The sequence below is a fragment of the Chrysemys picta genome, chromosome 23, assembly GCF_011386835.1.
Source record: "Chrysemys picta bellii isolate R12L10 chromosome 23, ASM1138683v2, whole genome shotgun sequence".
In the NCBI taxonomy this organism is placed as follows: Eukaryota; Metazoa; Chordata; order Testudines; family Emydidae; genus Chrysemys; species Chrysemys picta.
Genome location: NC_088813.1, coordinates 8,359,737 through 8,380,486, shown reverse-complemented (window position 1 = coordinate 8,380,486; position 20,750 = coordinate 8,359,737). Strand labels below are relative to the sequence as shown.

Here is a 20,750-nt window from a genome sequence, read left to right as displayed (position 1 = left end):
GTTTTAAGGGACATTTTAGGGAAACACCATTTCCTTTACCATATCATGGATTTTTCTCTCATTTCTGTACGTGTCCACTGTCCTCTAGTATACAATGCAATTATCATACGCTTCAGCTAATGTTTAAAAATGGTCCAGGGACACCATTTAAAATAAGGGACAGGTGGTCACCCTAAGACAGATCAAGGAAATGAGGGACAGGTGTGTCACCCGCACTCCACGACGCTACAATCAAGCCCTACGTCTGCTTGCGAATGCAGCGCTGTCCAAAACACAGCTGTCCGCTCCTCTCCCTCTGGCCAGCCTCCTTCGCAGCAGGATGGTGTCGCGAGGGCTGCCGGAGGTCGCGCCGGACCACGGGAGCTTCCTGCTTTGGCATCCAAGAGCCGAGTGCGTGCCGATGTGTGAAGAATAATAGTTCGGCCTCCCACGAGCGGATCTTGCGGGAAGGTTTTTCTCAAGCTGTGTGCGCTGGGAGTCTCATCTCCCTGCGAGAGGCCGAGAAAAGCAAAGGGAACAGCAAGCAGGCAAAGGGACGCTTTCAACGTCTCCGTTTTGTCCTGATGCCAATAGATGGGGATGGCTGGTTTTGGACGCATTTGAAATGCAGGCTACACAATAGCTGACAAGCAAGAGAAGGGACCTAATTGATATTTGGCCACACAGTGGCTCCTCTGTTAAAGGCTTTGCCCCAGTCAGCATGTGCTATAGCAACCCCGGACCACGGGCTGCCAAGGGGGTGGCTGGCAAAACTGGGGGCTTTCTGGGGCTGAAAAGCAGGTGTGCTGGCGGGGACAGCAGCCTGGCTCATGAGCTCCCAGCAGCCTCAGCGTTATCGGAAATAAACAACCAACCCGTTTGCGCGAGGATAATGAAGTCTTTTCTCCTCCTGATCAGAAGCACTTGATTTGTACTCCAGAGACCACACTCAGCCTCCATTGGCCAGGACCGGTCTGTGATTGATGAAAAGAGCCCCCGATAGAACATCTTGGCAGAACCCTGGTCACCTCCCTCCTTCTTCTTTAAGTTTCGCTTTTAAGGGGCACCGTCAATTTAGTGTAAGCCCTAAATTGTTTATTTAATTGTTTGTTTCCTCTTTTTAAAGGGACAAGGGCCTGAGCCAAGTCCCTTGAAATCAATGGAAAGACTTCCAGTGACTTCAGATCAGGCCGTGAAGGTGGCTTTTCCTGCTGTGGGCTTTTAGACATTGTTATTATTTAAACCAAATCAGGTTTTTTTCTCCCTGCGTGGAAGCATTTCTCTGTCGGGCTGGGAAACCAAGCAAGCACAACAGCTTGCTAGTGCAGGAGAACCGGAAAGTGAAACTGACCGGGAATGGGATGTGAAAGTGACCAGTCTTGTTTCATTGGGCCAAACCCAGTTTGCAAAGATCAAGAGGGAGCCAACTAGCTTTCTCGGATAGTGTTGTTAACACTCTCCTATGCCCATGGTATCTACACCTACCCTGAGCACAGAAAAGCTCTTCTGTGATCCGCGGCTGGTGGCAGAGCTGTGATGTGTGAAGGGATAGAATTCCTGATTTTGGTTAACCGCATGTCAGTGCTGCTGGAGAGAAAGCTGGAAGGAGCAAGGGCAGTGTGGTTTTAAGTTTTTCAGATGGTGGCAAAAACAAACAAACAGCTGCCAGGTCACGTTTCCAGAGCTCTTCAAATCCGCTTTATCATTGTATCACAGTAGCAGCGACAGGCGCCAATCAAAATCAGACTGTGCTCGGTGCTGTATGTACACAGAGCGAGAGCCAGGCCCTGCCCTGGAGAATTTACAGACAAAGGGTGGGAGGAGAAACAGAGCAGCAAAGTGGCCGGCCAGCCATAGGCACCGACTTCCCCACTTTCCCGTGGGTGCTTGATCCCCCCCCCAATCCCATTCCAACTCCTTCCCCAAAGTCCCCGCCCCAACTCCGCCCCCTCCCTGCCAATATTCCAACTTCTTCCCCAAATCCCCAGCCCCGCCTCCTCCTCTGAGTGTGCTGTGTTCCCGCTCCCTCCTGGAGTGTGCTAACGCTGCCAAACAGCTGTTTGGCGGCGACCGGGCAGGAAGCACTGAGAGGTAGGCGGAGGAGCAGGGACGCAGCGCACTCAGGACGGGAGGAGGAGGTGGTGGGGCGGGGAGTGAGGGGAGCTTGGCTGCCGGTGGGTGCAGAGCACCCACTAATTTTTCCCCATGGGTGCTCCTCCCCCGGAGCACCCATGGAGTTGGCGCCTATGTGGCCAGCAGCTTATTGGCACAGCCAAGAACTGACCCCAGTGTCCTGACTCCCAGCTGTGTGCCCTACCCTTTAGATCACATGCCAAGCCTAAGCGACTTCTTTTCACTATGTATTATTTGCATTCCAATAGGACCTAGAGGCCCCCAACCAATACTGGGGCCCCCTTGTGCTGGACACGGTACATCCAAGGAGTGAGAGACAGTCCCTGCCTCTAAGAGTTCACAGTCTCACTAGACAAGGCAGACAAAGGGTGGGTGGGGAAACAGGCAAAGAGAAGTGAATAGCTCTAAAAATCTCGCCCTAAGTGACTTACCCAAAGCCGCACAGGGACTCTGGGATGGAGTTTAGGGCCCTCAAGTCCCAGCACAGCTCCAGTCCCTAAGCTACAAGATCATCCAACTTCTTTATCTCACCCATGGCTGGCCGCAGTGGGGAATTGAAAAATCTGGGATTTTCAGGCTGGCTGCTCCCCGCACTCCAGTTCCCAAGATTTTTCTTGGCCCTATGGCCCGAAAAATTACCCAGAAAAAGATGTTTAATGAGGAAAATATTTTAAGTGACTCTAGAGAATGGTGGGAGTTGGAAGTTCAATGAGCGTTCGCTTGCCAGCTGGTCTAATCCAGACCCCTCTCTCTTGTCCTCCTCTGTTTTACGCAGTGGGCCCAATTCTTCACTCTGTTACTCGTCTTTAGTGCCCGTGTAACTCCATTAAATTCAATGGCGGAGGGGATGTCCATTGGTTTCAGGGGAGTTAGGCTAGGGTGTAATACTGGAGTAATGCGGCGGGGAATCGGTCCAAATGACACCCACGCAGCTGCAGTGCTGAGAACTCGGGGGCTCCCCCGCAAAAGCCCAAGGACCTCCTCACTCTCCTTTCACTTACACAGGTGGAAATCAGGGATAGCTCTGCTGAAGTCATTGAGTGTAAACGTAAACGAGAGGGGAATCAGAGGCTGAGTCTCAGGCCAAACGCCTGAGGTTAGGCAAGTATGGGCCCACCCCAAAGAAGGCTGCATTTCCATAGCAACGGAAGTTTGTAGCGTACTGTGGGTGAAAGGTCTGGGAGAAGGGGCAGTGCAGTTTAGTGGACTAGGAGTCAGGAGACGCTGGTTCTATTCCTGCCTCTGCCAAGCAAATCACTTTGCTGCTCTATGCCTCAGTTTCCCCTCCTATCCTTTGTCTATCACAGGGGTAGGCAACCTATGGCACGCGAGCTGATTTTCAGTGGCACTCACACTGCCCAGGCCCTGGCCACCGGTCCGGGGGGCTCCGCATTTTAATTTAGTTTTAAATGGAGCTTCTTAAATATTTTAAAAACCTTATTTACTTTACATACAACAGTAGTTTAGTTATATATTATAGACTTATAGAAAGAGACCTTCTAAAAACGTGAAACTGTATGACTGGCACGATTCTACAATAAAACCTATTAGGTAAACAGCAGATGCAATGGTCTCACACGTGTGGTGAGAAATGAAGCAATACATTGTCTTGTGGAACAAGAAATAACATTTGTCGACAAACCCCTGATTAGAGAGACATGCGTCCAATAGATATGTCAGGAGTGGAGGTTACTGGATTGTTTTCTCATTCACACGCACTCGTTTCCAACGACTGTTTTTTTTTTTTTTAAAGCTGATTTAAAAGCCCTGAAATCTGTAGCTGAATGCATCTGAAGAGGAGAAAGGTAGATGGCACTTTTGCTACCTACCTGTAGGCCATGTCTACACAACCACTTATGCCAGCAAAACGTATGTCACTCAGGGGTGTGAAAAAAAAAACACCCCCCGGAGCAACATACGTTTTGCCAGCATACGTGGTACGTGCCCAGCGCTGTCGGTGAGGAGCTATCTCCCATCAGCAGTGAGCAGCATATGAGTGACCTTCCAGCGACGCACCTGCATTGGTGCAGCCATGCCGGGTAAGCTCGCTAGTGTAGACACGGCCTAAGTACCTTTCCCAGGCCTGAAGAAGATCTGTGTGTGTAACTCGGAAGCTTGTCTCGCTCACCAACTGAAGTTGGTCCATTAAAAGATATTCCCTCCCCCACCTTGTCTCTCTAATCTCCTGGGACCAACACAGCTGCAACAATTCTGCATATGAGCTACTCTGGGCTATTTCCCCAGGTAGACAAGTCCTTAGAGGTTAGTGGTTATTAATAATTCTAATAAATCATACAGATTTTGATCTTCTGTAGCACCTTCCACCAAAGCTACCAGAGCCCATTACAGACCCTGATGAATTGATGCTGCCAACAGTCCTGCAAGGTTGGGGGATGGTACTATCCCCATTTTACAGGTGGGGAAACTGAGACATGGAGAAATTAAGACCAGCATTTCCCCCTACTTTTGCAAAAACAACAAGGAGCACCTTGTCTCTAAAGGTGCCACAAGGGCTCCTCGTTGTTTTTGCCGATACAGACTAACACAGCTACCCCTCTGAACCCCCTACTTTTGAATTTCCCAAGTGCTGAGATGCACAGCTCGTGCGATTTCAGCCGGCGTGCCAGATGTTCAGCTTCTCTGGAAGTCAGGGGTACCCCCAGCTGGAGACGGCGGGATCACAGACTTGCCTGGCATTGCTCAGTGACTCCACAGCAGAGTCAGGGATGCAGCCTAAGAATCAGCTCCCAGTGCCCCACTCTGGGTGCGCCTTGAGGGGTCAGTTAGTGTCTGGACCGCAGGGGCCATTTCTGATGGAGCTGCCTCACGGCCGATGTATCAGCCGAGAGAGGCACGTGCGCCGCTGGTGTCTGAAATGCATCTCACCCTGCCTCCTTGTGTTCCAGGGGACGGATGTGGTCACACCATGCTGACGCCTCACAGCGGGACACTGACCTCCAAGAACTACCCTGGCACATATCCCAATCACACAGCCTGCGAGTGGAGGATCCAGGCAGCCGAAGGGAGCTCTCTCCTCCTGGCCTTCGGGGACATGGACATCGAATCCTCCCAACGCTGCGCTTCTGGCTTCTTGCTGCTCTCCTCCCCTTCCAATGGCACCAGCCGCGGTAAGGACTTCCCTGGCACAGCCTTCGCCGCTCGGGCAGAGGCAGCCACCAAAGCACCACGTTGCAGGGCGTACGGAGGGGATTTTTCCTTGCCTCCCTCGGTGGGCATAGAGCTCCACAGGCGAAGTGGAACCAGTGCTGTACCAGGGAGGGCGGGGCTGGGGTAGGCCATGCACCCCCTTGCATGCCCAGAGCACAGCATCAGCAGGGATCCATGCAGGGAGCAGGACTGGATGGAGAGGAACGGGGAGCTTGTGCTGTGTGGACCCCTTGGCTGCATGCAGCACGGCTGCAGGAGAACTGGAAGCCCTGAAGGGTGAGCAAGCCCCACAGGGGAGAATCCCAGTGTTACGCCGGGCTGCAGCCTGCTCTGCAGGCTCTCAATCCATTATTATAGTGTATGAGGGTGCTCAGTGCTAGGCAAACAGGGAGGGAGACCCAGTCCCTGGCCCACCAGCTCCCTATGCCACCTGTTCATTTCAAGGGGGTTCTGCCTGAGCAGGTGTTTGGCAAGATGCCAAACTCCAGGGGTCTCAGCGCCCGATGCGCCAACAGGGTACGGCCCGTCCTGCTTCCAACGGCCCAGCTCAGAGAACCCCTGGTGCAATCCCCACTGACCCACCAGCCTTGTCCAAAGGAATCCCCCAGGCTCGGGGTGGAGCCCATGGACTCAAGAAGGTGCCCCTTCTCCCTTGACAGAGCTGTCTAGTCCCCCACTGACCCTGCCCAGAACCCCAGCGGGTGCTGGCCTGGGACAGGCACCCAGTGACACACGGCGTATGGACCCACTGGCTGTGGCTTGACCTCTGAGCCCCACCGGCCGGTGCCGTTCTGCCAGTCCTGCTGCCTTTTGGCATTCAGGCGCCCGCAGTGGGACCGAGGTATCTCCAGCTTCCAAGCTAAAGCGCGCGGCCCTGCAACCTCCGGCCACGATCCAGCAATCTCGAGGCCTGAGCTACCAGGTCTCAAGCCTGCAATTGGGAACAGACCCCTCCCCAGCCCCGTGGGGCTCAGATCCGACTGAAGGATTGTAACCAGGGTTACGCAAAATCCTAGCTGAGGAGGAGATCAAGAAAATCTGGCTTTTTAATTATTTTACAGAGGAGCTATATGGGACGTGGGGATCATGACAGAGGGGAAAGGGTGCAGGGGTGGGAACAGATGTGTCCGCAAATTGATTAACTTTGTCTGCTGAGAAATTGCCCAAATATTGCTAGGATTTTCGGGGGGAAGATTTAATGGACGTAAGAGGGATTTGACCGGCCAGGCAGAGCAGTGGCTGCCTGCAGAGAAATCCTTGTAGAAGGAGGGGGAAACAACCTTTGGAAATCTCTGCCAGGGAGATGTCTTCCCGGAGTCGGATCCCTCACGCAACAGGCTGCCCAGGCCATAGGAGGGGGAGGCAACCAGCCCTGAGCCAAGAGGAAACGGAGCTAACCGCGGAGTGGCACAGCCTGAAGCAGGAAGGGAATTGCCTGACAAAGAGGCACAGAGTGACAAGCAGCCAGGAAGCTCAGTGCACAGCGAAGAGAGGGCCCCATTGTGCTCAGTCAAAGGGACACAGGAGAGGGTCGCTGCAGGGAATCAAATGCGTCTCTGAATAACCATAGAAATGGGAGATGGAAAATGCCTATTAAATCACTGAGTCCATCCCCCAGGGCCGGGACTGTTCCTATAGTCTGTTCTCTAGAGCTCTCTCCCCCCCCCCCAGTGTATTTAGCCCTGTTGGGGAGAGTTCAGAGGAAGGACAAATCCCCAGGATTTGTATTTTACTCAATATTTGGTAGCCAGTAATTCAGGTTCCCTTGTTAGGGCTTGGGGCCCAGTCCTCCACTGGGGGAAATCAAGGCAGCTTCATTGGCCTCCATGGAACTGCTCCAATTTCCCCCAGGAGAGAATGCGGCGACCCATTGGCCTTGCTGCCCCCGGTCACACCACCCTTCGTGCAAACCCCCCCCCAGCGACCTCGACGGCAGCTGTGAAGTTGGACGTGGGGGATCCGGCCCCGAGTTTAGCAGCCCAGCGTTGACACTGTGCTGTGCAGGCCGCTGCAACTCCGTTGGTGGGTAGACTCCATGGGTCTTCCAGCGCCTCCGTCACCGTGTGTGTGTGTGTGTGTGTGTGGGGGGGGGGGGGGGGGGGGGGGGGGGGGGGGGGAGGTTGGATAGGAGGAGCCCTGCAGCAGTAGATATTTTGGCCTTGCCCCGCCTCTCCCCTGGCCCACGCGACACCGCGGGATGCACCCCACGTACGTGGGCCTCACCTCACGCACCCATCTCCTCCATCGCCTTGTGCGGGGGCCACATACTGCTCCTCTGCCTGGAGAGAGACTGGAGATGCCGGTTTGTACTGGCAGCTACCCACTTTGGCAGGGGCCATGAACGCCGAGCTGCATTTTGTGCGACTCGGACGCTCCTAGCGCTGGAGCTCCTCGCTGGGAAGTGCCATGAATACAGCAGCTCCTGCATGGGATGAAGCTAGCCGGGCAGGGACAGGTTAGTCCCAGGGCCTGCACCTGAAATCCCTCTAAGCCATTAGTATTTCCAAGGTAAAGAACAAGCAGGGGTGGGGGTGGGGGGTGACGCCTTTTCAGCCCTTTCTCCAGCCCAGAGGAGCAAAGCAGGGCACAAACTCAACGTCTCTCCCCTTGCAGGTCACCTCTGCCGCTCTGTTTCTCTTGGCACGGCGCATTTCACTCCGTGTGAACTGCTGAGTAAATGTTTAGGAGCAAGAACCACACGCAGCTGCCAAGGGCCCCGTTGCTGCCAAAAAAAAGAGTCCGTTCCGCCTGGGTTCTTTCCTAGTCCGAAATACCCCCGATTGCGCTTAAAGCCACTGCAGAGCTCCCAGTGTTAACGGGCACGACCCACGCGGGAGTTAAAGCTTTACCTCTCCTGGCTCGGGCTCTTCTAAAAACCCCTCCTGTTCAGTCTCCTCCCCACCACAAGTTCTCTCCCCGCCCCCCGGGTACTTCTACGCCCTCCCATGCCTAGTATCGGAGCACCTTCCAGTCCTGAATGGATTCTCCTCACCGCTGCGCCTAGGGCAATGCGATCATCCCCATTGCACAGAAGGGGCACTGAGAGGTTACGTAACTAACCCAAGGTCACACAGGGAATCTGTAGCAGAGTGGGGACTGTGCCCAAGTCCCAGACTCGTGACCCGACTGGCAGGGCCGGCCTGCTCTCCTCGTTAACAGGGCAATAGTACCAGGGTGTGAGGATAGGAAGGATGGTTCAGTGGTTAGGGGACTAGCCTATGACTTGGAGCCCTTGCTCTTCCATGGGCTTCTTGTGTGACCTGGGCTAAGTGTCTCTGGGCCTCGGTTTGCCATCTGTGCAATGGGGCGAATAATACTGCCCTGCCTCCTAGGGGATTGAAGATCGGGAGGTTCGCAGCTACTAGGGTAACAGAGCCACATAAGTACCATAGACAGACTTAGAGCTCAGTGCCCCTTTAGGCACCAAAATTAGGGCCAGATTTTCAAGTGCTCAGCTCCCACTGTGACTCTTAAGGGCAGATTTTAAGTGGAGTTCTGGACCCAACATGCTGTAAACCTGGCCTGTGATGTACCTGGGGAGCTGGGGATCATCACTTCCCAGTCCCCACATTTGTATAGAGGACGTGGTGATAATGAAAATACAAAACACATTTCAAACAAGTACTCTTCTCCTGCGATGTGTGATTGGCCAGTGGAACTCCCTGCCACTGGATCTCACCGAGGCCAAGAATGGTGAGCAGAAATGTAAAATCCACAGCTGCATTCGAAAGACAAACAGTGTGAACCGGGTATAAACCCTGCTTCGGGGCAAAGCCAGTCATCAGTGGCTCGAAGCTGGGAAGCGTTTTCTGCTCTGGGTAGGTTATTTCTTGACTGTCCATTGTGAGTTTTTTTCCACCTGTCCTAAGTGAGTATAAAGCGGACTGGGGCAGGTGCACTCAGATTGCCCAGGTGTAAACGGCGACACGTGGTGCAACGCAAGGGGACAGTCAGCCCCACAAGGGCCTGGGCTCCCTTTCTAGAGCACCAAATTCCAGCACGGGCCTGGGCCAGGCTGCTTTGAGCCCCGCCCAGTGGGCATTCCTCTGATGAAGGGGGGGATCCGCCTGGTGGCATGGAGCCAGCTATAAGCCGCATACCCCACTGCCACCAGCACGGGGCCATGCCAGAAGGAGAGCAGGGCTGGAGCCGGCTGCGCTCCAGCAATCCCCAGCCTTTGCAATGGGCCTTGGGGACCATTGCAGGCGGCCATGAGTTAAAGCAGCCGCAGGGCCCCCACTGATTGCAAGAGCAAAGAAGTGGCAGAAAGTCGCACGTGCTGTCCCCCAGCTGCAAGGGTAGCAGACTGCATGTAGCCAAGGGCGGCTCCGGCCGTGGATTCACACACTCACAGCAGCAGGAGGAAGACAGATTTATTTTTTTTTAAACCATTGGAAAGATCTTGCTATTTTCCTGACATTTCACAGGCTGTTCGCAACACCCCTGGGATGGAGCCTCCTGGGCTCGGGTGTCATCTCCCCCCTCCCCGCTGCCTATATATGGTAACAAATCAGGGAGCCATTTGCTGCATGTGGGTTGTGGCCAGTATATTTTTAATGCGTCTTGCGAGGCCTGATCTAGCTACCCAACAAAAGAGATTGGGCCACAGAGGAGCGATCGCTCTCCAAGGGCCTCTCTCTCCAGAGTGGGGGGTGCTTGGGGAGGGGGGGTGCTCCGTTGGACATGGGTTGTTTCTATCTGTTGATAATGTCTTGAAATGGAATTTGGTCTCCTTTGTGATACTTTTAAAAATTCCCTTTCTTTCAGGCACGTGCACACTGGTTTGTTATTGTAGGGTTGCTCAGGAAGGCCGAGGCTGCATCTCGCTGCAGTTTGTTATTGTAGGGTTGCTCAGGAAGGCCGAGGCTGCACCACGCTGCGGTTTGTTATTGTAGGGTTGCTCAGGGAGGCCGAGGCTGCACCACGCTGCGGTTTGTTATTGTAGGGTTGCTCAGGAAGGCCGAGGCTGCACCACGCTGCGGTTTGTTATTGTAGGGTTGCTCAGGAAGGCCGAGGCTGCACCTCGCTGCGGTTTGTTATTGTAGGGTTGCTCAGGGAGGCCGAGGCTGCACCTCGCTGCGGTTTGTTATTGTAGGGTTGCTCAGGGAGGCCGAGGCTGCACCTCGCTGCGGTTTGTTATTGTAGGGTTGCTCAGGGAGGCAGAGGCTGCACCACGCTGCCGTTTGTTATTGTAGGGTTGCTCAGGGAGGCCGAGGCTGCACCACGCTGCGGTTTGTTATTGTAGGGCTGCTCAGGAAGGCCGAGGCTGCACCACGCTGCGGTTTGTTATTGTAGGGCTGCTCAGGAAGGCCGAGGCTGCACCACGCTGCGGTTTGTTATTGTAGGGCTGCTCAGGGAGGCCGAGGCTGCACCTCGCTGCGGTTTGTTATTGTAGGGTTGCTCAGGGAGGCCGAGGCTGCACCACGCTGCCGTTTGTAATTGTAGGGTTGCTCAGGGAGGCCGAGGCTGCACCACGCTGCGGTTTGTAATTGTAGGGTTGCTCAGGGAGGCCGAGGCTGCACCACGCTGCGGTTTGTAATTGTAGGGTTGCTCAGGGAGGCCGAGGCTGCACCACGCTGCGGTTTGTTATTGTAGGGTTGCTCAGGGAGGCCGAGGCTGCACCACGCTGCGGTTTGTTATTGTAGGGCTGCTCAGGGAGGCCGAGGCTGCACCACGCTGCGGTTTATTATTGTAGGGCTGCTCAGGGAGGCCGAGGCTGCACCACGCTGCGGTTTGTTATTGTAGGGCTGCTCAGGGAGGCCGAGGCTGCACCACGCTGCGGTTTGTTATTGTAGGGTTGCTCAGGGAGGCCGAGGCTGCACCACGCTGCGGTTTGTAATTGTAGGCCTGCTCAGGGAGGCCGAGGCTGCACCACGCTGCGGTTTGTTATTGTAGGGTTGCTCAGGAAGGCCGAGGCTGCACCACGCTGCGGTTTGTTATTGTAGGGTTGCTCAGGAGGCCGAGGCTGCACCACGCTGCGGTTTGTTATTGTAGAGCTGCTCAGGAAGGCCGAGGCTGCACCACGCTGCGGTTTGTTATTGTAGGGTTGCTCAGGAGGCCGAGGCTGCACCACGCTGCGGTTTGTTATTGTAGAGCTGCTCAGGAAGGCCGAGGCTGCACCACGCTGCGGTTTGTTATTGTAGGGTTGCTCAGGGAGGCCGAGGCTGCACCACGCTGCGGTTTGTTATTGTAGGGTTGCTCAGGAAGGCCGAGGCTGCGCCTCGCTGCGGTTTGTTATTGTAGGGCTGCTCAGGAAGGCCGAGGCTGCGCCACGCTGCGGTTTGTTATTGTAGGGCTGCTCAGGGAGGCCGAGGCTGCGCCACGCTGCGGTTTGTTATTGTAGGGCTGCTCAGGGAGGCCGAGGCTGCACCACGCTGCGGTTTGTTATTGTAGGGCTGCTCAGGGAGGCCGAGGCTGCACCACGCTGCGGTTTGTTATTGTAGGGCTGCTCAGGGAGGCCGAGGCTGCACCACGCTGCGGTTTGTTATTGTAGGGTTGCTCAGGGAGGCCGAGGCTGCACCACGCTGCGGTTTGTTATTGTAGGGTTGCTCAGGGAGGCCGAGGCTGCACCACGCTGCGGTTTGTTATTGTAGGGTTGCTCAGGGAGGCCGAGGCTGCACCACGCTGCGGTTTGTTATTGTAGGGCTGCTCAGGGAGGCCGAGGCTGCACCACGCTGCCGTTTGTTATTGTAGGGTTGCTCGGGAACGCTGGGTTACAGTCACTGGTTTCCTCTAAATAGAGCTGGAGAGGCACTAATTTACACCAACAAAGAGTTTGGCCCAGTAGGTCAGCCTGTGACCAGTGCAGCCTTTCCACTGAAGCCATGTTTTGGTTACAAGAGCGTAAGTTTTGCGTGGATTTTTTCGCCCCTATAGCTCACCCCACTGGCTCTTGTTCCCGACTGGCACAAACACTATAAACAGATCCTTGCTCCCAGGCTGGAACTTTTGTGCCAAGTTTTAGCCTGGAGCAAAGCTTTCCTGGCTGCGTGTTGTGTTCAGCCGGTTGCAGAGGGTTTCTGATTGCGGAAGCTCTGCCGGAGCTGGGGCTCGGAGCGGCAGGATGCGTGCGGCTGGGACAGGAGAGCAGCTTCTGGCTCCAGTCTCCTCAGCATGGTTGGGTTCGTTTGCTGTGGGAAATTACACCGCTGGCAAACTCCGCACAACTGAGGCAAGCGGTGTGGAATGAGAGATTTCATGCCACCGCGCTCCGGCCTCGGGGAGCAGCTGGTCTTTGCAAGAGCCGTGACGCCAACAGCAGGGCAAGCTAGGATCCAAGCTGGAGAAGATCTAGTTGAGTCAGCCTTCCCCACCGCCAGTGCTGAACCATCCTCCAGCATGGCAAGTCCCAAAGGGAGGTAGCCTCTTCTGCAGATGGAGAGCAACCCGAATCCATCTCTGGCTAGGTCCTTAAGGTGGTCTGGTTGGCTATGCAGTTTATGTCCGTCACTGGCCATCTTATCCCATCACCAAAGCTCTTGGCAACCACGTGATCGCTGGCCACAGAGGGACATTCCTTAGTGAACTCACTTTGCAATTCATTGGGCTCCGACCTTAATAATCCCAACTCTTCTCCACGCCGGATGATCTCCATGGAGCGTCAGCACGTCACCTTTCTGGTAGAGCGTCAAGCTGGAGGGAGAATGCCACAGTGCGCTGTGGGGGGTAGGTTTGAGAGAATGGGAGGGAGTGATCCATCAGTAGATCTTACCCACCAGCCGCAGATAACCACTGCCATGAGGGCCAGGGTTAGAGCTCAGCATCCGGCAGCCTCCATTGGGAACCATCTGGCATGATCTGAAGAGTGTAATCACTCCTGGGAGAGATGGGAGCTGTGGTGTCCTGGGTTCCTTTGGACACATGCAATGAAGAACAGACCAGAGAGAGCCCCTCCAATGATCCTGCCTCCGGCTGACCAGCCTGCCACCCAGAGCACTCCAGACCTTAAAGCTGCGTAACACCGACAGACCCCGGTCATCGGCGGGCGGGATCGAACCTGGGGCCTCCGGAACTAAATGCATGAGCCTCTACTGCACGAGCTAAAAGCCACGTGGCCCTAGCTCAGACTGTAGAGCAGACTCATTCATCCCTAAGTGGTCTCGGTGCCACGAGAGGGGACAGAACACCCCACCCACGAGGTGTGCAGGTTACACCTGCAGTAGCCCCTGCTGCTGCCATTCCTAAAGCGCCACCGGCCTCCTTTTCTGTTCTCAGCCCAGCCCGCTCTCTGGTGCTCCCACACAAGGTGGTCCAAGGGGCTCCCCATAGGAGGCAGCTAACGCTACATCTCAGGCGAGTTCCCAGACATTGTGTGTGGCTGTAGATTCCAGTAAGGGGGCTGCCACGTGACTGTCTCTTCATAAGAAGAACAGCCAACCCCATTTCCCTGTGGCTAGAGGAAGAGATGGGGATGAGGAAGCCGGGGGAGTCGACAACCCTTGCTTGACTCCTGAGCGAAGTTTCTGTGCCGAGGGAGGATTAGTAGTTTGTCTGCCCGGTCACTGCAAGTACCAAAAACAGTTTATTTAGGATTGGTGCACACTGGCTGCACCAGCCCTTCATCCTGGAGTGTGCAGGAGACGTGCATCCCCACCCGCCCCCCGTACGTATACCCACACTCACACGCCTTCTGCCCCAGAAGGTTCAGGGTTAGGTACAACTAATACAGACACGCGGTGCTGTTGGAGAAATACAGAGCGAGGGCCAAAGTCTGCAGTTCTGCTGCTGCGGCTCCAGGGTCGGGAATGGCGTCGCTGAGACCGGAATGATTTGGCCCCCAGGGTCGGCGCGTAGCTTTCAAAGCAGATCAAGACGGGCAGGGCGCAGAAGGACCCGAGAGTGGCGCCTAAAGCTGTAGCTCTAGCACCTGGCTGTGCTGCAGGAAAGGAAGTTGTACAGCCGACAAGGGCAGGGCCTGGTTTTCAAAGGGGCTGAGCAGCCAGAACGCTTACAAAAGTCAGCAACGGGGTTAGAACCTGGGACGCCTCACCCGAAGCCTGAGCTGCTACCACTTGAACGAAGGGATTCACAGGCGCCGACTCCGTGGGTGCTCCAGCCCTGGCTCACCCACGGGGAAAAATTAGCAGGTGCTCCACACCCACTGGCAGCCAAGCTCCCCTCCCCTTGCCTCCTTCTCCCCCACCCCCGTGAGTGCGCCGCCTCCCTGCTCCTCCCTCTCCCTCCCAGCGCTTCCAGCCACCTAACAGCTGTTTGGTGGCGCTTTGGACTTTCTGGGAGGACAGGGGAGGAGCGGGGACACGGCGCGCTCAGGGAGGAGGCAGAGAAGAGGCGGGGCAGGGGCAGGGACTTTGGGGAAGGGGTGGAATGAGGGCGGTGCTGGGGTGGGAAGAGGCGGGGCAGGGCCAGGGCCAGGGGTGTGTGTGTGTGGAGGGGGGGGGTGTTGAGCACCCACCAGGCAGAGGGGAAGTCGGCGCCTATGCAGGGATTAGCTTCTGCCTAGCTACTAGCAGTAGTAGACTCTTCTCCTACATGTGTACCAGCCACTAGAGGGGGACACAACACACGGAGCCAGGATGCCACATTAGTACCAATGAACTCCCATTGACTAGGGCAGGAGCTGGGGGCACTCAGCACCTGGCAGGATTTGGGCCCTGATTTATGCATTTTGAGACTCTCCATCCCAATATGCTGGAGCAGGCCCAGGAATCCCGGTTATTATCGCTCGCTGTGCACTGTAGAGGGTTAAAGTCAATAGTCTGCTCCCTTCCTCTGCCGGCACAGCTGGGAAGGCCCCTCGGGGCTCAGCAGGTTGGGAAGTTCTGGGGAAAAGTTGGTTTAAAGTGGGAGAGGGGCTGAGGACAGGATGAGGTCAGTGTTGTGGTTGGAAGAGGGGCTTCCAGTCACTGGCACTGTCCTTGGGAAACCAGAGGCCTCTCGGAAGTGCCGTTTGAGCAGGATGAGGATGTGGGATTCACTCACTCTGACTCAGATGTCGCTTCTGGCTAGTGATCGGCACCACTTCGGATGAATCACAGCAATATATACATAGCGAGCCAGACCCCCAGCCCCACTCCAAGTGCTGCACCGTAGCAGTGCAGGCAGCACATCCAAGAGAAGTGGGCAAGGCTAGAGGGTCCCTATAGCTGGCAATCCCCTGCTGCTGGGAGAGACCCGGGGGCCGTGAGCACCTGACTAAATTAGAGCAGCCTTAAGGCTGCTCTGATTTACGCTTGTGGTCTGAGTCCTCATAGTTTGGCTCCCAGATCTGGGGGCTGCAAAGATGACCGAAAGCCCCTCTGTCTCCCATCCCATCTCTGGTCTTGTGCTCAGTGCAGCTTAGCTAGACTGGATGTTGCAGCCTCTCGTTTTGTGACGTGTTGCCTTGTGAGTGGAGTCTGAGCCACAAAGTTTGGACCCAGATCCAAACTCCCCCAAAGCTTGAAGGAAGGGCATTTGGAGCTGGGGGTGGTCGATCAAAAGCGGACACATGTAGCGTACAACCTGAGCTGGTTGGAGGATTGGGTCTTCTGATCTTTAGTGATTATAGCAGTTGTTCCCGGGGTCTATTCCCAGCTCTTCCACTGACTTACTTGGGGTAAGTCACTGCTCTGCTCTGTGCCTCAGTTTCTCCAGCTGCACAACTGGGAAGATAATATTCACCTGTGTCCCAGGAGGGTTGTGGAAAGTCACTGGTTACTACAGCAACCGGCTGGCAGTGGTTCTCAAACTTTTGTACTGGTGACCCCTTTCGCATAGCAAGCCTCTGAGTGTGACCCCCCCCCCCCTTATAAATTAAAACCACTTTTTAATATATTTAACACCATTATAAATGCTGGAGGCAAAGCAAGGTTTGGGGTGGATGCCGACAGTTCGTGACCCCCCCCCTCATGTAATAACCTCGCAACTCCCTGAGAGGTCCCAACCCCCAGTTTGAGAACCCTTGCTATAGAGAGAGAAAACCATAAGATAGACAGGTCCCTGATAGATTAAGGTTGGCAGAGCCGTTTGTGATCCTGCCAGGAGCCATGCTAGAATAGCCCTGCTAAATGTTACTATTCTGGTGTGTCACAAACCCCGATCTAGCTACTGGTGCCCTCCTTGCTCCAGCTGGACACACAGAGTGCTTGGTGCTTTGGCAGGGTTAAACTTCCTGGGTCTGATTTACTGACCATGACCTTGCTGGTTGCTTGTTGCAGCAGAACGGAATGTAACGCAGGAGAGAGCAGGGTGGTTAGCCGACTCCGCTGCGTGGACAGCCTGGAGGGAGCAGCCCCTGTGTATTGGGGCAGCTCGGATTTTCTAGCCTGAATCAGCACATACCAAACACGTCAGTAACCCCGGAACATCTGGTACAGCATGTGTCATATGCCGCCATCTGGCTGGAATACAGGGCTGGCCGAACGGTGGAGGAGAGGGGAATCTTCCCCAGACAGGACCCACCACCACCCTTCCTTCCACCGAGAGCACAGCTCCTCTCTCGCCTTGGGACACAAGGTCTTAATGATGCACAGTCTAACTGTGGGGTGACTCATCTGTAGCCTGGGAGGGCTTGGCGGGAGGGGAAGGTTACAGGGTTCCTGTCTATCCCACCCACGGGCTTTTAATCAGAATTCCTCCCGTGTCTGGGGGGCGGGGGCTGAACTTTGATCTCTGCCCCCAGTAAACTTAGCCACTGCTGGGGTTCATGCAGCCCAAAGCAGGAGGCGCCAAATCCATCCCAGGTGCAGATCCATTGAGTCGGATTGACTTCTCTGGGTTTTCCTTCCTCAGTACAGGCCTGGTTGTCAGAGGTGCCGAGCACCCGCAGCTCCCATTGATTTCAGGTGTGCTTCTCGGTGCTCAGAACTTCTGCCTCTCGGGCTTCTGCTCTGGCACCGTCCACCACCACCGTCTGGCACTGCGACATGCTGAGCTCTGGGGACTTCAGAGGGGAGGGGCCCAGAGACGCGGATTGGACTAAACTGGCTCATTAGGTCTCCATGTCAGGCATCCCTAACGTTCGCATCCCACCCCCAGGCCAGCATCACATCACGTCCATCCGCCTAGACAGGGCAGGGTTGTTCCCTGCAGTGCATTGGCCAATGCGTGGTCCTGAGGTTTAAGTGACTCAAGCAATGGCGTTGCACCTGCTACCCAAGAACAAACTGTTCCACAATCTCGTTGCTCGCGCCCTTAGGACACTTTGCTTGATAGGCAGCCTAGGTTTTCCTTCTTGTCGGGTCCTTTCCCCAGCCTCATCCCTGTCATATCTGAGCATCTTCCAGTCCTGCATTAAGCGACAGGACTAACATCTATCATGTGCGTGGTTCGTTCTCTCGCTCACGGATTAGCCACTGGGCCAACAGGGCCCATCCCCAGGGGCCCCAGAAAAGTGGGTGCCCCCACGCCCTAATCCCGCTCCCCGGCAGGAGCGCTGGGGAGGGCAGGGTGGAAACCACAGGTAGAAGGGGTGGGGAAGGGCCCTCCACTTGCTCTGGCCTAGAGCCCCACAAAACCATAATCCACCTCTGGTCCCCAGGGGGAGAATCGTGTCTGCAGTGGAGGCTTTTATTCAGGTAGGGATCTGGGGGGACGTTTATAGCTACATGCTGCTGTGTGTGTTAGCAAAGGCAGGCTGCAGAAGCACGTCCGGCACCTGGAGTGGGAGGTTTGTGATGGCCCTTCGTCCCGGTGGGTGTTCAATCCACAGCCTCAGACTGTCACCCCAGAGAGCTCGGTCTCCTGCCTGGATGAGCTTTCTGGTAGGACGTCCCCTTGTTCCTGAGAAGCAGAGCTGTCAAACCACAATCCCCATCCTGGAGCTTCAGCCTCTTCTAGACATGCTGGGCCCAGGCACCATGAAGACAAGGGCTGAGACCTTCAGCTTCAGTATGGGACGGGGAGCCAGTGCAGAGAGCAGAGGCCGGGACATGTGCAGAGAGCAGGAGACGTGCAGAGGAGACACGCTGCAGCGTTCTGTACTAGTTGGAGTTTCCCAAGGGGCTGATGGCTGCAAGCCCAACTGCATTGCTGTAGTCTACCCGGGGAAGGGGGGGTGACGAAGGCCTGTATAATCAAAGGCAGGTCATCATCCAGCAAGATGGGATGGAGTCTGCTAGCCAACCAGAGAGGCTGGAAAGCATTGCTCAGGGATACTGCTAGGCGAGAACTTAGCATTGGCGAGGAATCCAGCAGCACTTCTGAACTACAGCCTGAACCAACCAACGGTAGGTGTGTCCCTTGCTCACTGGAGTCCCTTTGGCCTGCCCTCAATTCTTATAAGCAGCTACCATAGTCCTGTGTAGATTACTGGAATTGTACTAATACAAGGACTCCTCACACCCACTCTACAGGGCAGCAGCAGGGACCGAACCTGGAACAGGCGTCTACCACTTGAGCTAAAGTAGTAACTATTAGCTGGTAGCAGTAGTAGGCTCTTATCTTCCTGTGTGGACACCAGCCACTAGCAGAGCAAGACGTAACACAGCAAACCAATGGGTTACAACACGTGGTGCTCTCTCTGTTCGTGTGGGCAACTGAGGTGCAGACACAGATTATATGCAGCATGGCTGGTTCTGCTAACAATGCCAGGGAGCTGTGCGTTAGCCTCTTGTATCCCTGACCACTGGGGCTGGGGAGACGGAAGCAATAACTCAGAGGTTTTTTTCTCACCCCCCCCTTGGTGGTTTCAAAATCCAAGCACTGTTGCCATTGACGCGTGTAACACTTGGCAGCTTCCAGCAGGAAAGCGGAGCCTGTGGGGAGAGAGTCAGGCGGGCAGAGGGGGTGTTGAAATCCATTTGGAAGGGATGGCTGTGGAGCAAGAGAGTAGGTGGGAGGCATGTGCTCTGGAATTGGAGCATTGGAGGCTGCTGGAGAAGAAGAAAGGTTATGAGAAGCGGTCAGTGATCTTAGTGCTCAGAGCATCTGTCTCCTTTGGGGATGGGGTCCCTGAAAGGTGACCCACAAAGCAATCAGCATTGGAGTTGGGTTCTTTTTTTTTTTTTTTTTGCTTCTCTGCCATGCATAAAGCAGGCCAGGAAGATTTTCAGGGTTTCATTTCCTCCCCGCTGGAACACACTACGTTGTGTCACCAACGCTTATCGGGGCCAACACAATACTATTGTTATGCCTTCGCCTTGGCATCATTACCTGGCTTTTGTTTAATAAACTTACTTTACTTTGAATAGCAACCAACCCGGTGCTGTGATTGAAAGAAGAGTGTTTGCCAAACCCTCTGTTGTATTAGCAAGTTGCAGGCGTTGTCTCTTGGAAGGCACAATAAACCTGAGTAGGGGGGAGGGATAGCTCAGTGGTTTGAGCATTGGCCTGCTAAACCCACGGTTGTGAGTTCAGTCCTTGAAGGGGGCACTTGGGGATCTGGGACAAAATTAGTACTTGGTCCTGCTAGTGAAGGCAGGGGGCTGGACTTGATGACCTTTCAAGGTCCCTTCCAGTTCTAGGAGATGGGATATCTCCATTTATTTATTTAGAGTAACTTCTGGGAGTGTTGCAGGAGAGAGCTGGATGCCACAGAGAGGTCTCTGGGGAACTTGAGCACACTGCAGATTACCTGCAAGGCAAGGTGAAGACTGGCAGAGACATGGTGGCATGGCAGGGAGCTGATACACAGTCGAATCTCCAACAAAGCTCTCTCTTGCTGAGGCAGACATGGAACACGGTGGCTCAAAGTTCTGGGTGTCCTGAACAGCATGTTACCCCCGCCCTGCCTCCATGCCCTTTGCTTGATATATTCAATTCCAATCTTCGCTGCCCTTTGAGACTCTGTGGTGACCGCAGAACTTGTCAAATGAGGAAGCGGAGCAAGTTGGAGGGGAAGGGATTTTTAGCCAGATTGTTTAAAACTTTGGGCCAGATCCTCACCTGGTGTAAAATTAATAGAACTCTGACTTCAGTGGTGCCCCCCTCATTCCCATCCCCTCAGGACACGTCCCATAGTTTGTTTTGGTTAGTACTTATTTAACTCAAATGCCTAATGACGTCTCTGGAGTAAGGAATCCTTTGTTAAACACTGACACCATTTCATTTAAAATGCACGTTCTCACTGTAAACATCCCTGAGACATCCAGCAGGTTCTCCAGCACAACCAGACTCGACCCAAGCACATTTTAAAAAAAAATCCCTCTCAAGTTGCTTTTAAGTGAGCAATTATGAATAGCTTCTTTGGAGGTAAGGACGAAGGCTTGTGGAGCTCATGGAGAAGAGTGTCAATCTTGGAAGGGGTGGGAAAATAAATGCCGTCCTCATTGTACAGACAGGGAAACTGAGGCACAGAGAGGAGATGTGACTTGCCCAAGCTCCCACAGTGAATCAGTGTCAGAGCCTGGAATAGAACCCAGGAGTCCTGACTCAATCCCTTGCACTGTCCATGAGCTTATTCTTCCTCTTTTGTCCTTCCTGTTGTCCTCAGTGCTATAAGGACCGACGCCTGGAATGAGCACCAAGGTATTTGAGAGGTGTGACGTTCCTTGCTGAAGGACCCTCTGTCCATGTGAGCGCTGCCAGGGTTT

At 54.7% G+C, this 20,750-nt stretch overlaps 1 protein-coding gene and 1 long non-coding RNA gene across 9 annotated transcripts in view; one reads left to right on the top strand and one right to left on the bottom strand.

Annotated features, from left to right (window-relative positions):
- LOC101940879 (discoidin, CUB and LCCL domain-containing protein 1-like) overlaps positions 1 to 20,750 on the top strand; it is a 63,718-nt gene that overhangs the window by 11,367 nt on the left and 31,601 nt on the right. For 4 of the 7 annotated variants that reach the window (XM_042857299.2, XM_042857297.2, XM_065577257.1 and 1 more), the window contains exon 2: positions 5,019 to 5,240. In XM_042857299.2, coding sequence (XP_042713233.2) covers positions 5,019 to 5,240 — 222 coding nt within the window. Of the gene's footprint in view, positions 1 to 897; positions 1,059 to 5,018; positions 5,557 to 20,750 lie in introns of all 7 variants that reach the window. The other 3 variants (XM_065577258.1, XM_065577256.1, XM_065577259.1) reach the window with 2 other exon arrangements.
- The window catches only part of LOC103306150 (uncharacterized), a 44,935-nt gene that overhangs the window by 11,079 nt on the left and 13,106 nt on the right, over positions 1 to 20,750 (bottom strand). The window contains exon 1 of one of the 2 annotated variants that reach the window (XR_010594688.1): positions 7,504 to 8,139. The exons of the other annotated variant lie outside the window; for it this stretch is intronic. This is a non-coding gene — a long non-coding RNA (uncharacterized LOC103306150). Of the gene's footprint in view, positions 1 to 7,503; positions 8,140 to 20,750 lie in introns of those variants that run through there. 2 annotated transcript variants of the gene reach the window in all.